Genomic DNA, 16,633 nt, shown 5'->3' with positions numbered 1-16,633 from the left:
TTCATTACATGTATTGGAACCAAACGTAACAATATTGGCAAAGATTTAAAATTATATTTTAATATTTTTATTATTTCTAAAAGATAAAAATAAGAGAGAAAATCACGTCATTTAAATTACGGCTTTAAAAAGTATGGGTTTTTAATAGGCAAGTTTTACACTCTTATTATCTATAAAACTTGTTAATATGTTGTTAAAAATATAAAAATGATCTTATATGTCAAGTTATCGTTAATAATAATATAAAATATTGTACACTTAATTATACAGCGAATCTTTATTTTATAATTAATTCTTAAACAATTAAGAAATTAATGTTTATCACGAAAAACATATCTTGGTAGTGAGTTCGATAGAATTAGAAAGTTCAGTCACTGCTTTAGTTTTCTTAGAAACATTAATTTATTGATATCTTTTATTTTATATCAATTAATTTTTCTTTCCATTATTTAAAAATTCATTTCAAATAATTATAACGAATTGAATTGGAAAAAAATTAACCATATCCAATATGCCATTTAAGAATATATTATTTCCAATATTTTTATTTTATTTATTAATTCATTTAAATTGCTATATTTTTGTACTATTTTCAGTTAAAAAACATTAAATAACAAGTATGAAAGTAAATTACTTAAAAATGTAATAAAAAAGTATTAACAATATTTAAAATAATATTGGGGGCATTTTCATTTTATTATGATAGAATATCAAAATAAATAAATCATTTGTAGGAAAATATATAATTTAATGAATACTAGCCTAAAAGAATTCAGCCCACCAATACAAAATGATTAACAAGAAGATAGACTGAGTGAGAGGATAAATTTAGGGTGAAAAACAGTATGAAAATAAGAATTATAAAAACAAGAAAAAAAGAAAGCGACAAGGACAAAGGAAGACCCCAAAAACAAAAGAGAAAATTAAAAAAAAAAAAGAAACTAAAGGGCAGAAAAGTGAGGAGCGGCGCGTGTGCTTCACTGCCCAATCATCAGCAACGTGGGAGTCGGGTTCCCGGAAAGTTGTTTCCCACGCGCAGACTTCAGCGCGTGAAAAAGCGTCGCCCTTTTTCTGTCATTCATCTGAGGGTGGAGTAGCCGTACGTGTATCTGCTCCACTCTCATTCGCTTTGCTATTTCGGTCTCATTCACTTCACTCACTCACTCACTCTCTCACACAGCACAAACCTCTTTTCCCTCTCATCATCATAAACCACCCTCTTCTCCGATCGCATGGACACTCGCCGGAAACTCAAATCCCGGCCACTCTCCGGCTAAATGCTCCCTTCCCCCGAGTCCCGGAGCGACGACGACGACGATGATGCAGAATACGTGATCGTGATCAGCTCTTCCATTCCAAAGACTACTGTTTCCGTTACAATCTCATCCCCACACTCTCGCAATGGCGGCGACGAACGCCGGCGCGTTGGTGGAGTCAGCCTCCGCCGACGAAGCGGCGGCGAAGACGGCGCAAAAGCGCTACGAGGGGCTTCTGATGGTTCGAAACAAAGCGATAAAAGGTAAAGGCGCATGGTACTGGACACACCTGGAACCCTTACTGGCTCACAACACCGAAACGGGACTCCCCAAAGCAGTGAAACTCCGTTGCACCCTCTGCGACGCTGTTTTCTCCGCCTCCAACCCTTCACGCACCGCCTCCGAACACCTCAAGCGCGGCACGTGTCCCAATTTCAACTCCGCCGCCAAACCCATTTCTTCTGTCTCCCCCGTTGTCGTTCCTTCTTCTTCGCCCTCTTCAGCTTCTCCCTTTTCGGCTCAGCACAACCATCGCAAGCGAACAACGACTTCGCCTTCTGCTTCGGGTTCCGGTTCGGGTTCCCTCTACCACGCGCCATCGCGGTTCGGGTCGGCTTTGGTTCCGCAGCAGCCGCATTTGGTGCTGTCGGGTGGGAAAGAGGATTTGGGGGCTTTGGCCATGTTGGAGGATAGCGTGAAGAAGCTGAAGAGTCCCAAAACATCTCCTGGGCCCGCTTTGAGTAAGGCCCAAATCGATAGCGCGATTGAGTTTTTGGGCGATTGGGTATACGAGTCCTGTGGCTCCGTGTCTTTCGCTAGTTTGGAGCACCCGAAGTTCCGAGCTTTTCTGTCACAGGTTGGTTTGCCGGCGGTGTTTCCGAGGGAGCTGACAGGGGCGAGGTTGGAGGCGAGGTTCGAAGAGGCTAAGGTTGAGTCGGAGGCGAGGATCAGGGATGCGATGTTCTTTCAGATTGCGTCTGACGGGTGGAAGTGGAATGGGAATGTGAATGAGAATGGGAAGAGTTACGATTCTGGGTTGGTGAATTTGAGCGTGAATCTTCCGAATGGGACCAGCTTGTACAGAAGGGCGTTGTTTGTTACTGCTTCTGCGCCTTCCAAGTATGCGGAGGAGGTTCTGTGGGAGACAATAACTGGCATTTGTGGGAATCTCGTGCAACAGTGTGTTGGGATAGTTGCAGACAGGTTCAAGGCCAAGGCTTTGAAAAACTTAGAGAATCAGAATCATTGGATGGTTAATCTTGCTTGTCAGTATCAGGGCTTCAACAGTTTGATAAAGGACTTCGCCAAGGAGCTCCCCTTGTTCAGGGCTGTGGTTCACAATTGTCTCAAGCTCGCCAATTTGTTCAATTACACCTCTCAGGTGAGGAACAGTTTCCACAAGTACCAGCTGCAGGAGTACGGTCACACCTGGCTCCTGCGGGTGCCCCTGCACGAGTTTGAATTGGGGCCTGTGTATGCTATGATGGAGGACACGTTGAGCTCGGTTCGGGCCTTGCAGTTGGTGCTACTGGATGAGCCGTTCAAGATGGTGGCCATTGAGGATCAGGGCGCCAGGGAGGTTGGGGACATGATTCGGGATGTGGGGTTCTGGAAGGACTTGGAAGCCATTCATGGTTTGGTGAAATTGGTGAAGGACATGGCTCAGGAGATTGAGGCAGAGAGGCCTCTGGTTGGGCAATGCCTTCCCCTTTGGGATGAGTTGAGAGCAAAAGTGAAGGATTGGTGCTCCAAGTTCCACATTGCAGAAGGGGTGGTGGAAAAGCTGGTTGAGAGAAGGTTCAAGAAGAATTACCACCCTGCTTGGGCTGCTGCTTACATTCTTGACCCGCTTTACTTGGTGAGGGACACCAGTGGCAAGTACCTTCCACCATTTAAGTACTTGACACCGGAACAGGAGAAGGATGTTGATAGGCTCATAACTAGGCTTGTTGCAAGAGACGAAGCACATATTGCTCTGATGGAGCTGATGAAGTGGAGGACGGAAGGGCTTGACCCGGTATATGCTCAAGCTGTTCAGATGAAGGAGAGGGATCCAATTACTGGGAAGATGAGGATTGTCAATCCACAGAGTAGTAGGCTTGTGTGGGAAACTTATTTGACTGAATTCAAGTCCTTGGGGAAAGTTGCAGTGAGGCTAATATTCCTTCATGCAACCTCATGTGGCTTCAAATGCAATTGGTCCTTGTGGAGATGGGTTTGTGCTCATGGCCATCACTCCAGGACTGCACTCAACAAGGTCCAGAAGTTGATATTTATTGCAGCTCATTCCAAACTTGAGAGAAGGGATTTTTCCAATGATCAAGAGAAGGACGCAGAGCTGTTCACCTTGGCAAACGGTGAGGATGATGTGTTAAACGAAGTTCTTGTTGATACATCCTCAGTGTAACATTTTTATTTTTTTTAGTTGCCCTCTTCTTTTCTTTTTGGGTTAATTACTCAGTTAGGAATTTTAATTTTTTAGGATTTATTGAATTCTTTCCACTACCCTTTTCTTCCATCTTTCTTTTTCACCCCCTCTGCATTTGGAACACTCACTGGAAGGACTTTGAGCAACTCGCCGTGTTTTACCCTGCCATGATCGTCAAGTTGTTAAATATAGGAAAGCGGGAAAGATTGTAACGCCCGAACTGGAAGGATGTTGTAGAAATTTTATTCCTCTTGTAGTTTGAGATAAATAATATTTGTTAAGGGGAAATTTTTATCGATTCTCCTTTGATTTTAAGACCTTTTTTCCATTCAAACTTTCTCACAATGTTTGTAACTTAAAGAAGCATGCTTGCATGCATGCATGCATATGTTCAAGAGGACTTAATCGTGAAAACATTGTTTATCTGTTTTGTATATTTATATCGCTAAAAGCTGTGATCGATGGCTATGAATGTATATTTAGTTGTAGTCTGTGTAGCCTTTGGCGTTAGAAATTGTCTTGACGGGATGTGTGGTTTATTTATCTTGTGTTTACGTAGAATCTTCAAAGGTGTCCACTGCATTTGTAAAATCTGGAAAGGTGCTTCGCTTTCAAGCACTCCTACATTGAAGTCTGTTCATTCCAAAGGCAATCAGCTTTCTGTCCCTAAGTCAAAGTTGAGAATGAATCATCCTAATCTCGTCTGGAACTCATATAAGCCATGTGATACAACTTTATGGCCACTTAATGAGTCACCGTGCTGATTCCTTAATCATCTTGATGTCCAGATTTTTTGTCAGCAGAATATAAAGAAGCTAGGCACTAAGATCCGTCCTCGTTTGTTCTCAAAAGCTGTTGTCCATCACAAAATAACTAACTTTCGGCTGGAAAAAGTCTCCACGAATTCAGTTTACAGGGAATCTCATACAAGGATATTAATCAATCTTTATGGGGTAGCTAAAAAAAATTCAAAACAGTGCGGCTTCCTTCTGTGTTTTTTCTTCACTCAAATCATTGTTGTCGTTCAATAAAGAAGCAATTAAAGTTATTAAGCAGCAAAACGTGAAGGATTCTGTTCTACTTTGAAGTATGGTTAAGCCACTGATATAAGTTGCGATTATATGAACAGATTCATGAATAAGGGAACCATGTTAAGAAAAAAAAAAGCGTTGTACTTTGAAAGAGGTTTCCTGTTTAGGTGTAGAAAACATTGGCGAGAGAGGCATGAAATTGTTGGTTGGTGGTGGAACTCATTGGACCATTATCATGAAGAGTTAACCAAAAGTATCCGATAATGGAATTGACTTGAAATCTTTTTGGCACTAAGGAGTCCTTACCAGTCAAGCGTCAAATGCATTATTCTTAAACTCAAGAGAAAAGGGTTTGTTTCCAAGTGGCAGGTCTACCTAAATCTATCCAATCTCGCTCTTCTGGTCTCAACTATGAACCCACCTTCAAACAAATTAACCAAAAATTATTACGTGTTCATGAAGCACCAATTGATGCATGCTTTTTTTTTAAAAAGTATTATACTCCTCCACGTAGATTTTAAGCACTCATAACATAAAATTAACGGTGGAAGATCTTCTTGAAACATTTACCTGTTGCTTTTGCGAGAGTATTTTATAAATCTATCATTTCTCACACAAAGTGGAGAAGTCTTTTTCCAAGCATTGCTTGTTAAACGTTAGATATCAAAGTTTTATTGAGTCAAATCATTAATTTGTGCTTTGGCTAACTTCTACTTTAAACATTCGAAAGGTTGTGAGGTTCATGCAGAGCCATTGGATGATGAATGAATCCCATGACCATGATTTTGTGGGAAATGTTCTGAGAAGACCTACAAGGGAAGGCTGTCGGCATGAAGCAGCACAGAAGATGCTGAGGAGCATTCTTCAACAACGAAGATTACCAAAGTTCCTTCCTTTTGGTTTTCTCTTCTCTTTTCTCTTTCAAACGCTTATCCCCACTTTACATGTGGTTTGTGGGGTTGAAAGAAAATTTATTAAATTGATTTGTCTGCTAAAGTTCCATTTCTTAAAGTCTTAAACCGCTTTCAAAAACTGTTTCTTGAAGGAGATCAAAGGTGCTCGTAACAGTTTCATTGCAAAGCAAAAGCGAAGGACTTATGTTGTTGTTATCGCATGTATCAAATCAAAGAACAGCATCACAGATGAATGCTCCATATTATTTTGAAATAACAACATAGAAAAGATAAGTCCAAGTTAGCTTAGCAGTGATCAAGTGAAATACGTAGATTATTTTTTGTTTTCGACTTACTAAGCAAAACCAAATTTTTATTCAACAAGAGACTTGAAGATTTTATATCATTCATTTCTCTTTTCTTCTTCCCTCCTTTAGGTTTGAAAACTAGGCTACACTAGATTCAATACTGCAACCAAAGTAGTTAAGCTGCCTTTATGCTCTCTTTTTCATTTTATTTATAAAAATTAAGCGATTATTTTGTTCAAAATAATTTAAAATGCAAACAAAATTGATCAATGGAAAAAACGAACTCTATCCAATGTTTAGTTAGAGGGGCTAAATATAGAAAATCCATCTTCGTAAACTAGTTTATATATCGAAACACAATTTTGTATTCAGATTCATATCAGAACACTATCTTGTAACTTCAAATTAAGTATTCACTTGTATAAAAACAACTGAGCATGCATGCACTTAATTCTTTTCAAATTAAGGGAGTTAATACAACTTTTCAGGGTTTTGCTCCTAAGCACTGGATTTTTTTATCACTTAATTCTTTCATTAGGTTCGCTTAAGTGACTTAAAACAAGAAAAAAACATTGATTTTCTGTAATAATTTCATGATGTGGTTTGTATGTCTTCCTTTTGGGTAAAAAACAAAGGCTAATTGATAGTGTACTTATTATGCTCATATGTGGCAATTATGCTGCCATCGATAATGGCTGGGATGGACCCTCTTTTCTCTTTGGGAGAGTGGATTTAAGTTTTCGATCATTTTCCCTCATGAGCAAAGCAGTTACTCATTATGGAAAAGCTGCCACTACTCTATTTTACCCTTATTTTTCACAGAAAAATTCCTGATATACATTACACATACTTCTTTTTCCAAAAAAAAAAAGAAGAAAAACTTCACGTATTACGTATAAAAAGGTAAATGAAACAGAAACCTGACAAACCCTCTATTCCATGAGACTATGATATAATGTCATTATAGTCATAATATATATCATCGGAACTGTTCGAAACACGAATCTCTCTTTTGGTTGATGGTTTTCACATTCACACACCCACCACTGCAAACAGTAAAAAGGTGAAAGGATTAACCTAAGTGGGAGAGTCTTTAACTTTAGGAGAATATTGTAACAGTTGTGTCATTTAAACATAAAAAATGTCAGTAAGAGACATATATATATATATAATATTTATTTATGTACATATATTTAAAAAGAAAAAAATAGTTATATGAATAATGTTTATAAAACCTGTTGGTCAATGAAGTGAGTAGAAAAGTAGGTATATAGAAGGAAGAAAATGGAGTATTGTATTATGTTAATGATGTGGGTGTTGTAATTAGTGATTTAGTGGAGAGACAGAAATGATTGTCGGCAAAGGGTTACCAAAGCTAAAAGTTCATTCTTTCACTTTTGGGTGTCTGTTTCTCTCTCTAGAGGTTGAGGTTTTTCACGAGTATGGTATGCAGTGCAGGTCTCTAAAAAAATTGTGGTTTGAAGGGAAAGGAAAGGAAATATAATGATTAGTATTGGACGACAGTGTCTTTATACGAGAATCTTCTCCTGTTCCAATGCTCTAATTATGCAACCTTTTTTAATCTTTGGTTCCCCATTTATTAATTATTATTGTTGGTTTTACTTAATAGCTGACTTTATTTGTATGTCCTTTTCCTCTCGGAAGAGCATTGATGCTTGACAGAAAGGAGAATGCCGTTGTGACTTGTGCTTCAAGATGGGTACCCACACGAGCTACTACTATAGTACTACTATCTCTTAGTTTTAATCTTACTAATCATTCCATTGCAGCCTTTGTTTCGTTATTTTTCACAAAATTTAATGTCTCACCCCTTTTACCTTTTCTTCCTCTTCTCCTTCATCCAACTTTTAATACTTGCAAAACTCCCCAAATTAAGCAACCTCCCTATACCTTTTCCTTTTACTTAACATGGCAACAACTACTGCATCTCCCACACTTTAATTTGGCACTTTCATGCGCTTGATTAATTCTGCATGCAATTAAGGTTTGAACTTTGTGTTAAAGTTAGCCACCTCAGACTAAAATGGACGAGAAAAGGACTTTACCTATTACTACTACTACTACTACCAGTTGTCAAGCAGTTTCATGAAATCAAGAAACTTAGTCTTCACCGGGAGAAATCAAGAAAGACATAAAAGGAAAAGTTGCTTCTCTAATTATAATTGTTCATTGACTAGATACAAGAATGAACAGTAAACAAAGTTTAAATCGAATAGCATTCACATCTTTTAAAGCTCCACGTCTTAATTAAGTTGCATGTCCCTATTATGTGAATTGAAAATGGTTCTTCTTCTATCTTGGAGACCAAAACAGTGCATGAAGGTATGGACCACCCTAGAATTTTTACCCTTGAATACGTTGTTTCCGTTCTTAGTCAAAACTGGACATATATTTATAACCTGAATTGAAAATGCTTGCTCTTTGTAGAGAAAGATACGATTTGAACTACTTGACTACTTGTTCACTGTTGTTTCACATGGAAGTATGGTACATAGTTTTATAGTACCTCTGCCTGAGAAATTTCTCTCTCTCTCTCTCTCTCATAAACACGAGTCCAAAAAGTCTTGGTTCTTTTATGTATTCAGACTCAACTTGGTTTTCCTTATACGTTTTTGCTTTGATTGTGTTTATATAATATAATATATATTGTATATTTGTCTGTGGTCCTTTCCCTTTACGCTCATGTACATATATATAACACTACATTATTGTACTATTGCTCCCTCCACAGTGACTGGTCAGAATTAATTATTGTTCCTTTTAACCAATTCTAGCTAAAATTTTCAGGCTCACAGCAGCAACTAGCAAGCATGAATGTTTTCCTACTCAGAATGAGATGAGAAGCATAAAGAAAACCAAATGGCAGTTCCTTCAACAGATTGGATTTAAGTCGTGAAAGAAACACTTGACCTTTTTTTTCTTCTGTTCCTTTTTCTGAATCTCTTTCATCAAAGTAACCCCTGTTATGTTTCCTTCTCTATCTTGTCGTTTTTACACTTCTCGATCAATTTTTTTAATTATAATTCACCAAAGCCACGAGGAAATTATAAAACAATATAAATATAATTATAACGGTTGGCGATTGGAGAGGGGTGTTTAAGTAAAATCATTGATGTGTGCCAAAGTGCTTATGACTTACTTTTACGGCTTTTTAAAACCTTCACAGACCTAATTATGTGGCGTACATATCAGCCTGGCCCTCAAAATTTATTCGCACCAGCTCTTTCTTCGTTTTTCTAAGACAACCTTTTTCTCTTCTTAACTCAACTTAATCAAAATTAATTTTAGCATTATCAAAACAAAACCTCTCTCACGTGCCGAGATTTGTAAACAAAAAGCATAAAGATTCCAATAAAAAACCTTCTCTCTCCGAACTATAATCGAGATGAACAATGTAAGACACATGTATGCAATTAATTAATGGGTGAGTTATGTGTCGTAATCACTCAAACTGTGTTAAAGAAATGGAAGGCAGAGTTTGAATATTTGAATGTTATTATAATAGCAGTATAATTTGGTATAGAAGTGTGTAATTGTGTGAGGTGGTGAGGTGGAGAGGTAGAAGTAGATAGAGTATGATGGAAATGTGTAGTGAAGTGGTAGAATGGAGAATCCAATGCAAAGTGTAGTTTGAGTATGAGAAGAGGTCCTTTTATAGGAATGAAGTTGCTTTTGTTGGCTGTACAGAATCTCTAAACCAGATATGGTGGGTACGAGTATGCCCACTTCATTCGCTACCTTACTGCTAAACAAATTTTTTCTTGGATTACTTATCCACTTTCACATCATATCATGCCTAAGCACCTCTTTTCATTTTTCCTCATATCATACCCACCATGCTCATTTCTGTTCAATGCTTCATACCCTTATACTTTTCGGACCAACAGGATTTCCATGTAGATACTCTTGTATCAAAATATGTCCACATCTGTATGCTGGAATCCAACTATATTATAAGATCAGTTTCCCTGTAATTATTAATCGCTCTTTTAACCCAAATCAAAATATCTCACTTTAAACTACTTCCACAAAACCACTTATTTATGATATTAACTGTTCAAGTTTTTTTTTAATTGTAATAATTGATTCTATGTTATATGAAGGATATATATAATCCATTATCAACTATTTTTTTTTTTAATTTTAGAAAATGTTTCATCAGAAGAGAGAAATGTTTAAGAAACAAAAAAAAAATATTATTATGAGTTTTGTTTATTATCAAACACAAAAGTATTGTGTGGATAACTAATGTAATGGGAAAACTGGAATTTATTAAAAAAATTCCGACCTGCCGGATTCGAACCAGCGACCTAAGGATTACTTTGAGCTATTAACCCACTACAGTCCTCCGCTCTACCAACTGAGCTAAGGTCGGATCATGCTATTTGATTAACATCTTAAATAGATAACAATTTCTAGTTCTTCAATAAAAAATTTGCCAAGTTGAAACAGACCAAATTGTATGATGATCATTCATTCTAAAAGCATTAATATAGAAAGACCCAAACACCAAGAAGCACAATTTCCACAAGTCGTTGATTCTTTCTTTTGTTTTCTTTCCTTTAAGACAATTTATGAAAATATTTAACTTCGTTTCTGCGTATTTACTATTACAAGAAAAGGAATTGCAAGTAATTATATGTTTGTATTTGATGATTTGTAGGATAGGCAAAATATTTATCTTCGCTATTGAGAGAGGATTTGCAAGTGAAGTCTATCTATGATAGACACTTTTACAAAAATGTCCATATATTATTTCACATTGCAGGTGCATGAATTTGTAATATTGGTTCTATGGATTGGAACAAAAGATTCTATTGTTTGGTATGCATATTTTACCTATTCTGCATGATACATATAATAATTATTATTTTTTTAAGTTGTGTGTTGTAGTTCATTAACATTTTTTCTTTTTTTTCTTTAAATTTAATTTAAACTAATTAAATATATATTTTACAATATATATCTATATATAATAAAAATAATAATATTATTAAATAATAATAGTAACATATTACTTTTAAATATCATTTTATATTACTATTATTATTAAAGACAATTTGGTAATTCTCATTTTTTATCTATTAAAACATTTTTTTTATCTATTATATCAATCAAATCCTACACTAATTTTCATAAACTTAACTTCCAAATTCAACCTCATTTATCTTCAAATTCCCTCAAACAAACAACACTTAATTCACCCTCAAATTCATCCACTCACTCTCCCCCAAGTGAACACACCCTTAGTGATTTCAGTCGGTAGTCTTTCCATTCTTGTCCAAAAATATGACGTTTGTGTTACAAGATAGAAAAATATTCATTCACTGAACTACACTCGAGGGCTTGCATTGTAGGGAAAAGATAAGAAAATTTTAACTTATGAACTATCAAAATTGAATTTATTTAAGTACAGATGAAATAATTAAGCCTAAATAAATTAAAATTATCATTACTGAAATTAAAAGAGTATCCAAACACATCACATTTTAATAATGAAAGTAAATATTGAGATATACGAATTACCTCAGTTTCTAGTAAATTTAAGTAATGTTATAAACTTTATATTTTTCATTCTGATTTTCACTTTGTTTCCCACAACGGCAAACTTTTCTTTGAGTTATGGTTCAAATTGTAAGCAATCTGTGAATCATATCACAAATTATATGTACATCTAAAATCAAGCAATCAAATATTGTGTGAATTCCTTAGAAAATTCCAAACTTCCCAATATTTTTTTTTGTTTTTTCCTTTTTCATATTTCTCCACAACTTTCTCCCCAATCAATATTGGCTTAGATATAAAATGACTTCTTTCTTGTATTTCTATTGAACTCACATCACGTATATTTTCATTTGAATATATCATGGTTTTTCAGACAACTAAGAACTAGCCATATATAATTGAAAATGAGTTAACAATAAATTTTACATCAAGTTTTCATTCACAACCATTCTTGAGAATTTAAGTATTTCTATAGTTTTTCGTTCAATGCTATGTTCATTCAATATACATGAATTATTCAATTTCATGGTAATTAGTCTACTCATTATTTGCTACCATAGCATCAACAATTAAAAAAAAAGGTTTTTTCTTTAAAAAAATCTAAATCAGCAAAATATAATAGTAATTAGACTTGTTCATTTCAATTAAAATAAAAACTAAAGGCTATTTAAATACAATACAAGAATATAGAAAGTTAAGAACAAGCACTACATAATTAATTTTTACATAACCATTGCAAGACATAAAACTCAAGTTTTATATATATATATATATATATATATATATATATATATATATATATATATATATATATATATATATATATATATATATATATATATATATATATATATATATATATATATATATATATATATATATATATATAGAGAGAGAGAGAGAGAGAGAGAGAGAGAGAGAGAGAGATTTTATTTAAGTGTTATATCAGCATGCAACATATTAAAATAATGATGCTAATAAAATTTTAAAATTATTGCCGATTTGAATTATTTATTATATATATGTGTGTATAATTACATATTAGCTTTAGTTATATAAATAAAGTTAAATAGTTTTTTTTAGGTTTTTGAAGGTGTGTGTCGTATTTTAATTAATCCTTACAAGAAATGTCGAAAATAAAAAATAGTATTTCAAAGTAAAATTGGTATCTAATGTTGGTCCTTCGTATAAATTATGTTAATTTGCAGAATTAGTTTGCTAACGTAATACCTTATCATTAACTTAACATGACATTACATATCATAGAAGTAGGGATTCCATTGAAATGTAATTTTTGAATTTTAAATTACTATGTATTTTGAAAATAGTGTTCATACCAAATTTGAATTCTCATTTCAAGTAAACGTTTAAATGTGAACATGTTTATTATTGAATATAATGTCAACTTCCATTTGGAATAATGTTTCCTAAATATGCTAAATAATCGACAGGAAAATAGAGTATTTCAAAAGGATAGGAATCACAGGGAAATCCTCAACAACTAAATAGTAATTCAAAATACAAGAATTACTAAGAGAATCCTAAGGGGACTAAGTAGCAGCATCGTCTTTCTCCAAAGCCTGCTCCAGAGGCACCTCATCTGCCTCTGCTCACATCCAAGTAGATGATCATTGCAAAAGAAAAGCATACCCAAGCAAACACAAACACACAAGCAAGGGTGAGCTAGATATAAAAATCATGTTATAGCAGTCACAGGCAACATGCAAGTAAAGACAGATACATTACACTACACACACATGACTTGTTGCACTTAAACTTGACTCGTCCGGACTTAGAATGATTGCCGAGCTATGGCGGGTCGTGCACTCGTGGTGGTCTCTACTACTTTGCAAAGCCATTTCCAATAGGTTTCACCCTACCACACTCACGAGGTTAGTCTGTTATCACTCACCTTGGGCCATACTGGAAGCACCCAAGACTAGGACCTCCTGCTACTACTCACCACATGATTCAATCCTCTCTACTTGAGAATGATTGACCATTGTAGTTCCAGGATAACCCCCAAGACTGAGCTACCATGCAAATCATTCTAAACACTAAGGTCACCACCATGAATCTTCTCCTTGAAGATCATGGAATTACATCCAATACTATAGGGCACCACCATGTAACCTCCTTAGAGATCCATGGAATTACGTCCATCAACCATACTTGTTACATTCAACCACCAAACATGTTTCATACCATCACATATTATCAGTTCAATAACATTACTACCATCATGTTATGCATTTCAATCATTCCACACACTTGGTTCACCCAAAGCAAGAGCAAAAGAGAAGACTGGACCCAAAAGGGTTCGCACAGCGCACCCCCTAATTCGCCATGCGAATTAACTCGCAGCATGCATCAGACTTTCAACCTCTCGCATAGCGCACCCAGGTCGTTATGCGAGAGCCTAGACAGAGACCATCCCCCCTAAAGCTCTCGCTATGCGCCCCACTCGCCTTTCGAATTAAATGGACAGTGGTTCCAGACCACCACCAGTCGCATAGCGACAGGATTTGCCAGGTGAATCCACAAACAGAGAGCAGCACCCTATGGTCATTCGCACAGCGCACCAACTCGCACAGCGAATGACTCAAACAGTGAGCACTCTCTACAGGGTCTCGCTATGCGAGACAGTTCGCATAGCGACTCTGCATCATCTGCAGAACGTAAATTCTGCAGAATCACACACTCACACCAGCCCTTACCATTTCTAGGCCTCTTGGCCAACTTCTAAGACCTCCAATTCGTGTATTAAGCTCAATTACACCTGCCTAGATGATCTTAACCCTTTCTATTACTAATCTAAAGTGATTAAGATCAAGTTTTGTCTTTTAAAACATCAACTTCTATACTTAAGGACCCAATTTCAATTTTACCACTTCTAACATGTTCTAGTCCAGTTTTATGATCCTAACAAGTCACAATTGACTTGCCTAAGATGTCCCGACAGCCCAAATGTGCCCAGAATCCCTACTTCCCAAAATCACTACCGCACTTCCTCTCCAGGGACCCAAAACTCTACCGCTTTACTCAAAACAATGCATACTGATCTTACCTTCCACTTGAATACCCCTTCAACAGAACACATACATCCAACATACCCAATTTCAGATATCCACTTCATGCAAATAACTACACAGTCACTAATTCCAGCATCACAGATTATACAGTCAAGTTCATATAATGCATCATACCCAAGCAAATAAAATACCACTCCAAACAGCATACCAAGTCAGAATCATAGCATACATATGCCTCATACAAACAATGCAAAGATGTATTTCTAGCTCCCCTTACCTTGGAGTTGAGCAGTACAGCCCACTAGAATGCTCTAACAGTGCCTCACACAACAAGGACCCGACCAAACCCTACAAGACACCACATTGGTGACAGAAACAACTCTTAGAGCTAGAACTAAGTGGAAATGGAAGAAGGGAAAGCCAGAAAGCACATGCAACCGACAAGAACATACGTCTCCATTCAAGAACAGTAAAGAGGAGGTTGCATGGAGGGACTTACCAGCTCGGAACCCAAAACTGATCAGATGGTTTTGAAGCCCTCTACGTCGCGGATGTTTAAGCACCACCTAAACAGAAATCTACTGGTTCAATGTTGAGATTGAAGAGAGAAGGAGGTGAGATTGTAGAGAGAAGGCAGAGAAAAGAGGAACTGAGTTCTTATATAGAGAGAGAGAGTGGTGTGTTGAAGTTAATGGACCAAGAGGTTTGAAAAGCCATTTTGTTTAAAGTCTGGTCCTATTAACTTAAGGCACCCCTTGGACTCTATTTTCAGGTCCTCACATTCTTAATTCACGTTGTAAATTAAAGAATTCATGAAATAAATTAAACTCTTTGTTTTTATTAATTAAATTATAATTAAGAACAAATTCATGAGCAATCTAAACATTGCAAAATAGGATTCATAAAGGTAGCATATGTTCATCCTTCCTATTCTGTTGAAAATATATTAAATATCAAATACCCAAAAAACTTATTAAGATTCATCCATTTTGATGACAAGATAATAATGTTAACATGGATTCCAAATCAAAACCCTAATTCACTGAAGTGTGGAAAGTTGCGTAGACAAGACTTGCTTTATTCAAATTTAACAAATTTTCAAAATACGCCGCGGATAGAAAAACCATAAATTACAATGAAAACAAAAAAGAGAGAATGAAGCTTGGAAAAGAACATTAAAATTAAATTTATAATTTTCATAGATGATATACATTCTCGGATTTCTTCTTAAAAAGTGTTCATCTACTCTTCTTTCTCAACCAGGCTTTTTGGAAGAAACATTTTCCTTCACAATCATATCTCTTATTCGTTATTAGGTAAGGTTATAAATTAAATATATTTTTAATCTTTATTAAACTTAAAATTTATCTTTATCTCAAATTTTAATTCATTTTAGTTCTTAAATTTTAAAAATAAATAAATATAATTATTTTAATTTAATAACATTAAATTTTTTGAACTTATTAAACAATCTTTCAAATATACATTTAAACTAGAATATATCAAAAAAATATAAACTCAAATATCATCCTAAAATACATTTAACACTTGTAATTAAAATCCAAAAATCAATTCCTTAGGCCTTTTAGGCTCAAGATATTCAGCCATTCTTTTATTAATTTACCATACTAATTGTTTGTGGACTACAAAAAATAAAAACCACCAAATAATAAAAAACAGGTTGTTAAAAAATAATTGGTGTAGAGGACGCAAATCAAAATAAATCTTATGAAAATAACAAATTTCTCAAAAGCTTTCTGAATATTTTTAATTTTTGTGATGATTAGGAAGCACTTATTCCTGACCTATTTATAGTATAAATATCATAACTTTTCTACTGACCCTAAAGAAGACAGGGTCGAATATCTTGAATACTCCGAGTAACTTTTTTTGTTTTTAATCTCCATACAAGTAAAGACTTACATGTCTCAAAATAAATCAGAGATATGTTTTTGGTAGAACTCAACTAGCCTGCACCGCACATATTTCTTGAATCACCTGCCTTTTATCTTGAAATAGGTTTTTCAGGATGTTAAAATTATATATCGGAAAAGCCATTCTGTTGAAGGTGACCCAAAAAATACGCGGAGTGAAGGAACAAACTCCCTTTTCGGTATCGAATGCAACCAATTATTGTAAAGGACTATTTAACAAAGGTG

The 16,633-nt window shown here is 35.3% G+C and overlaps 1 protein-coding gene and 1 non-coding gene across 2 annotated transcripts; one reads left to right on the top strand and one right to left on the bottom strand.

Moving 5' to 3' along the window:
- Positions 1–810: 810 nt before the first annotated feature.
- LOC108340114 (uncharacterized) lies at positions 811–3,999 on the top strand. Its single transcript, XM_017577371.2, has one exon. The coding sequence runs from the start codon at positions 1,402–1,404 to the stop codon at positions 3,661–3,663; it is 2,262 nt and encodes a 753-aa protein (XP_017432860.1). The 5' UTR covers positions 811–1,401; the 3' UTR covers positions 3,664–3,999.
- A 6,220-nt stretch (positions 4,000–10,219) lies between these two features.
- Positions 10,220–10,312, bottom strand: TRNAY-GUA (transfer RNA tyrosine (anticodon GUA)). The gene is made up of 2 exons: positions 10,276–10,312; positions 10,220–10,255 (listed from the first exon to the last, which is right to left on the bottom strand). It is a non-coding gene; the product is annotated as a tRNA-Tyr (tRNA).
- Between the last annotated feature and the right edge of the window lie 6,321 nt (positions 10,313–16,633).

Source organism: Vigna angularis, chromosome 1, assembly GCF_016808095.1.
Source record: "Vigna angularis cultivar LongXiaoDou No.4 chromosome 1, ASM1680809v1, whole genome shotgun sequence".
In the NCBI taxonomy this organism is placed as follows: domain Eukaryota; kingdom Viridiplantae; phylum Streptophyta; class Magnoliopsida; order Fabales; family Fabaceae; genus Vigna; species Vigna angularis.
This window is presented reverse-complemented; position numbering and strand designations above follow the sequence as displayed.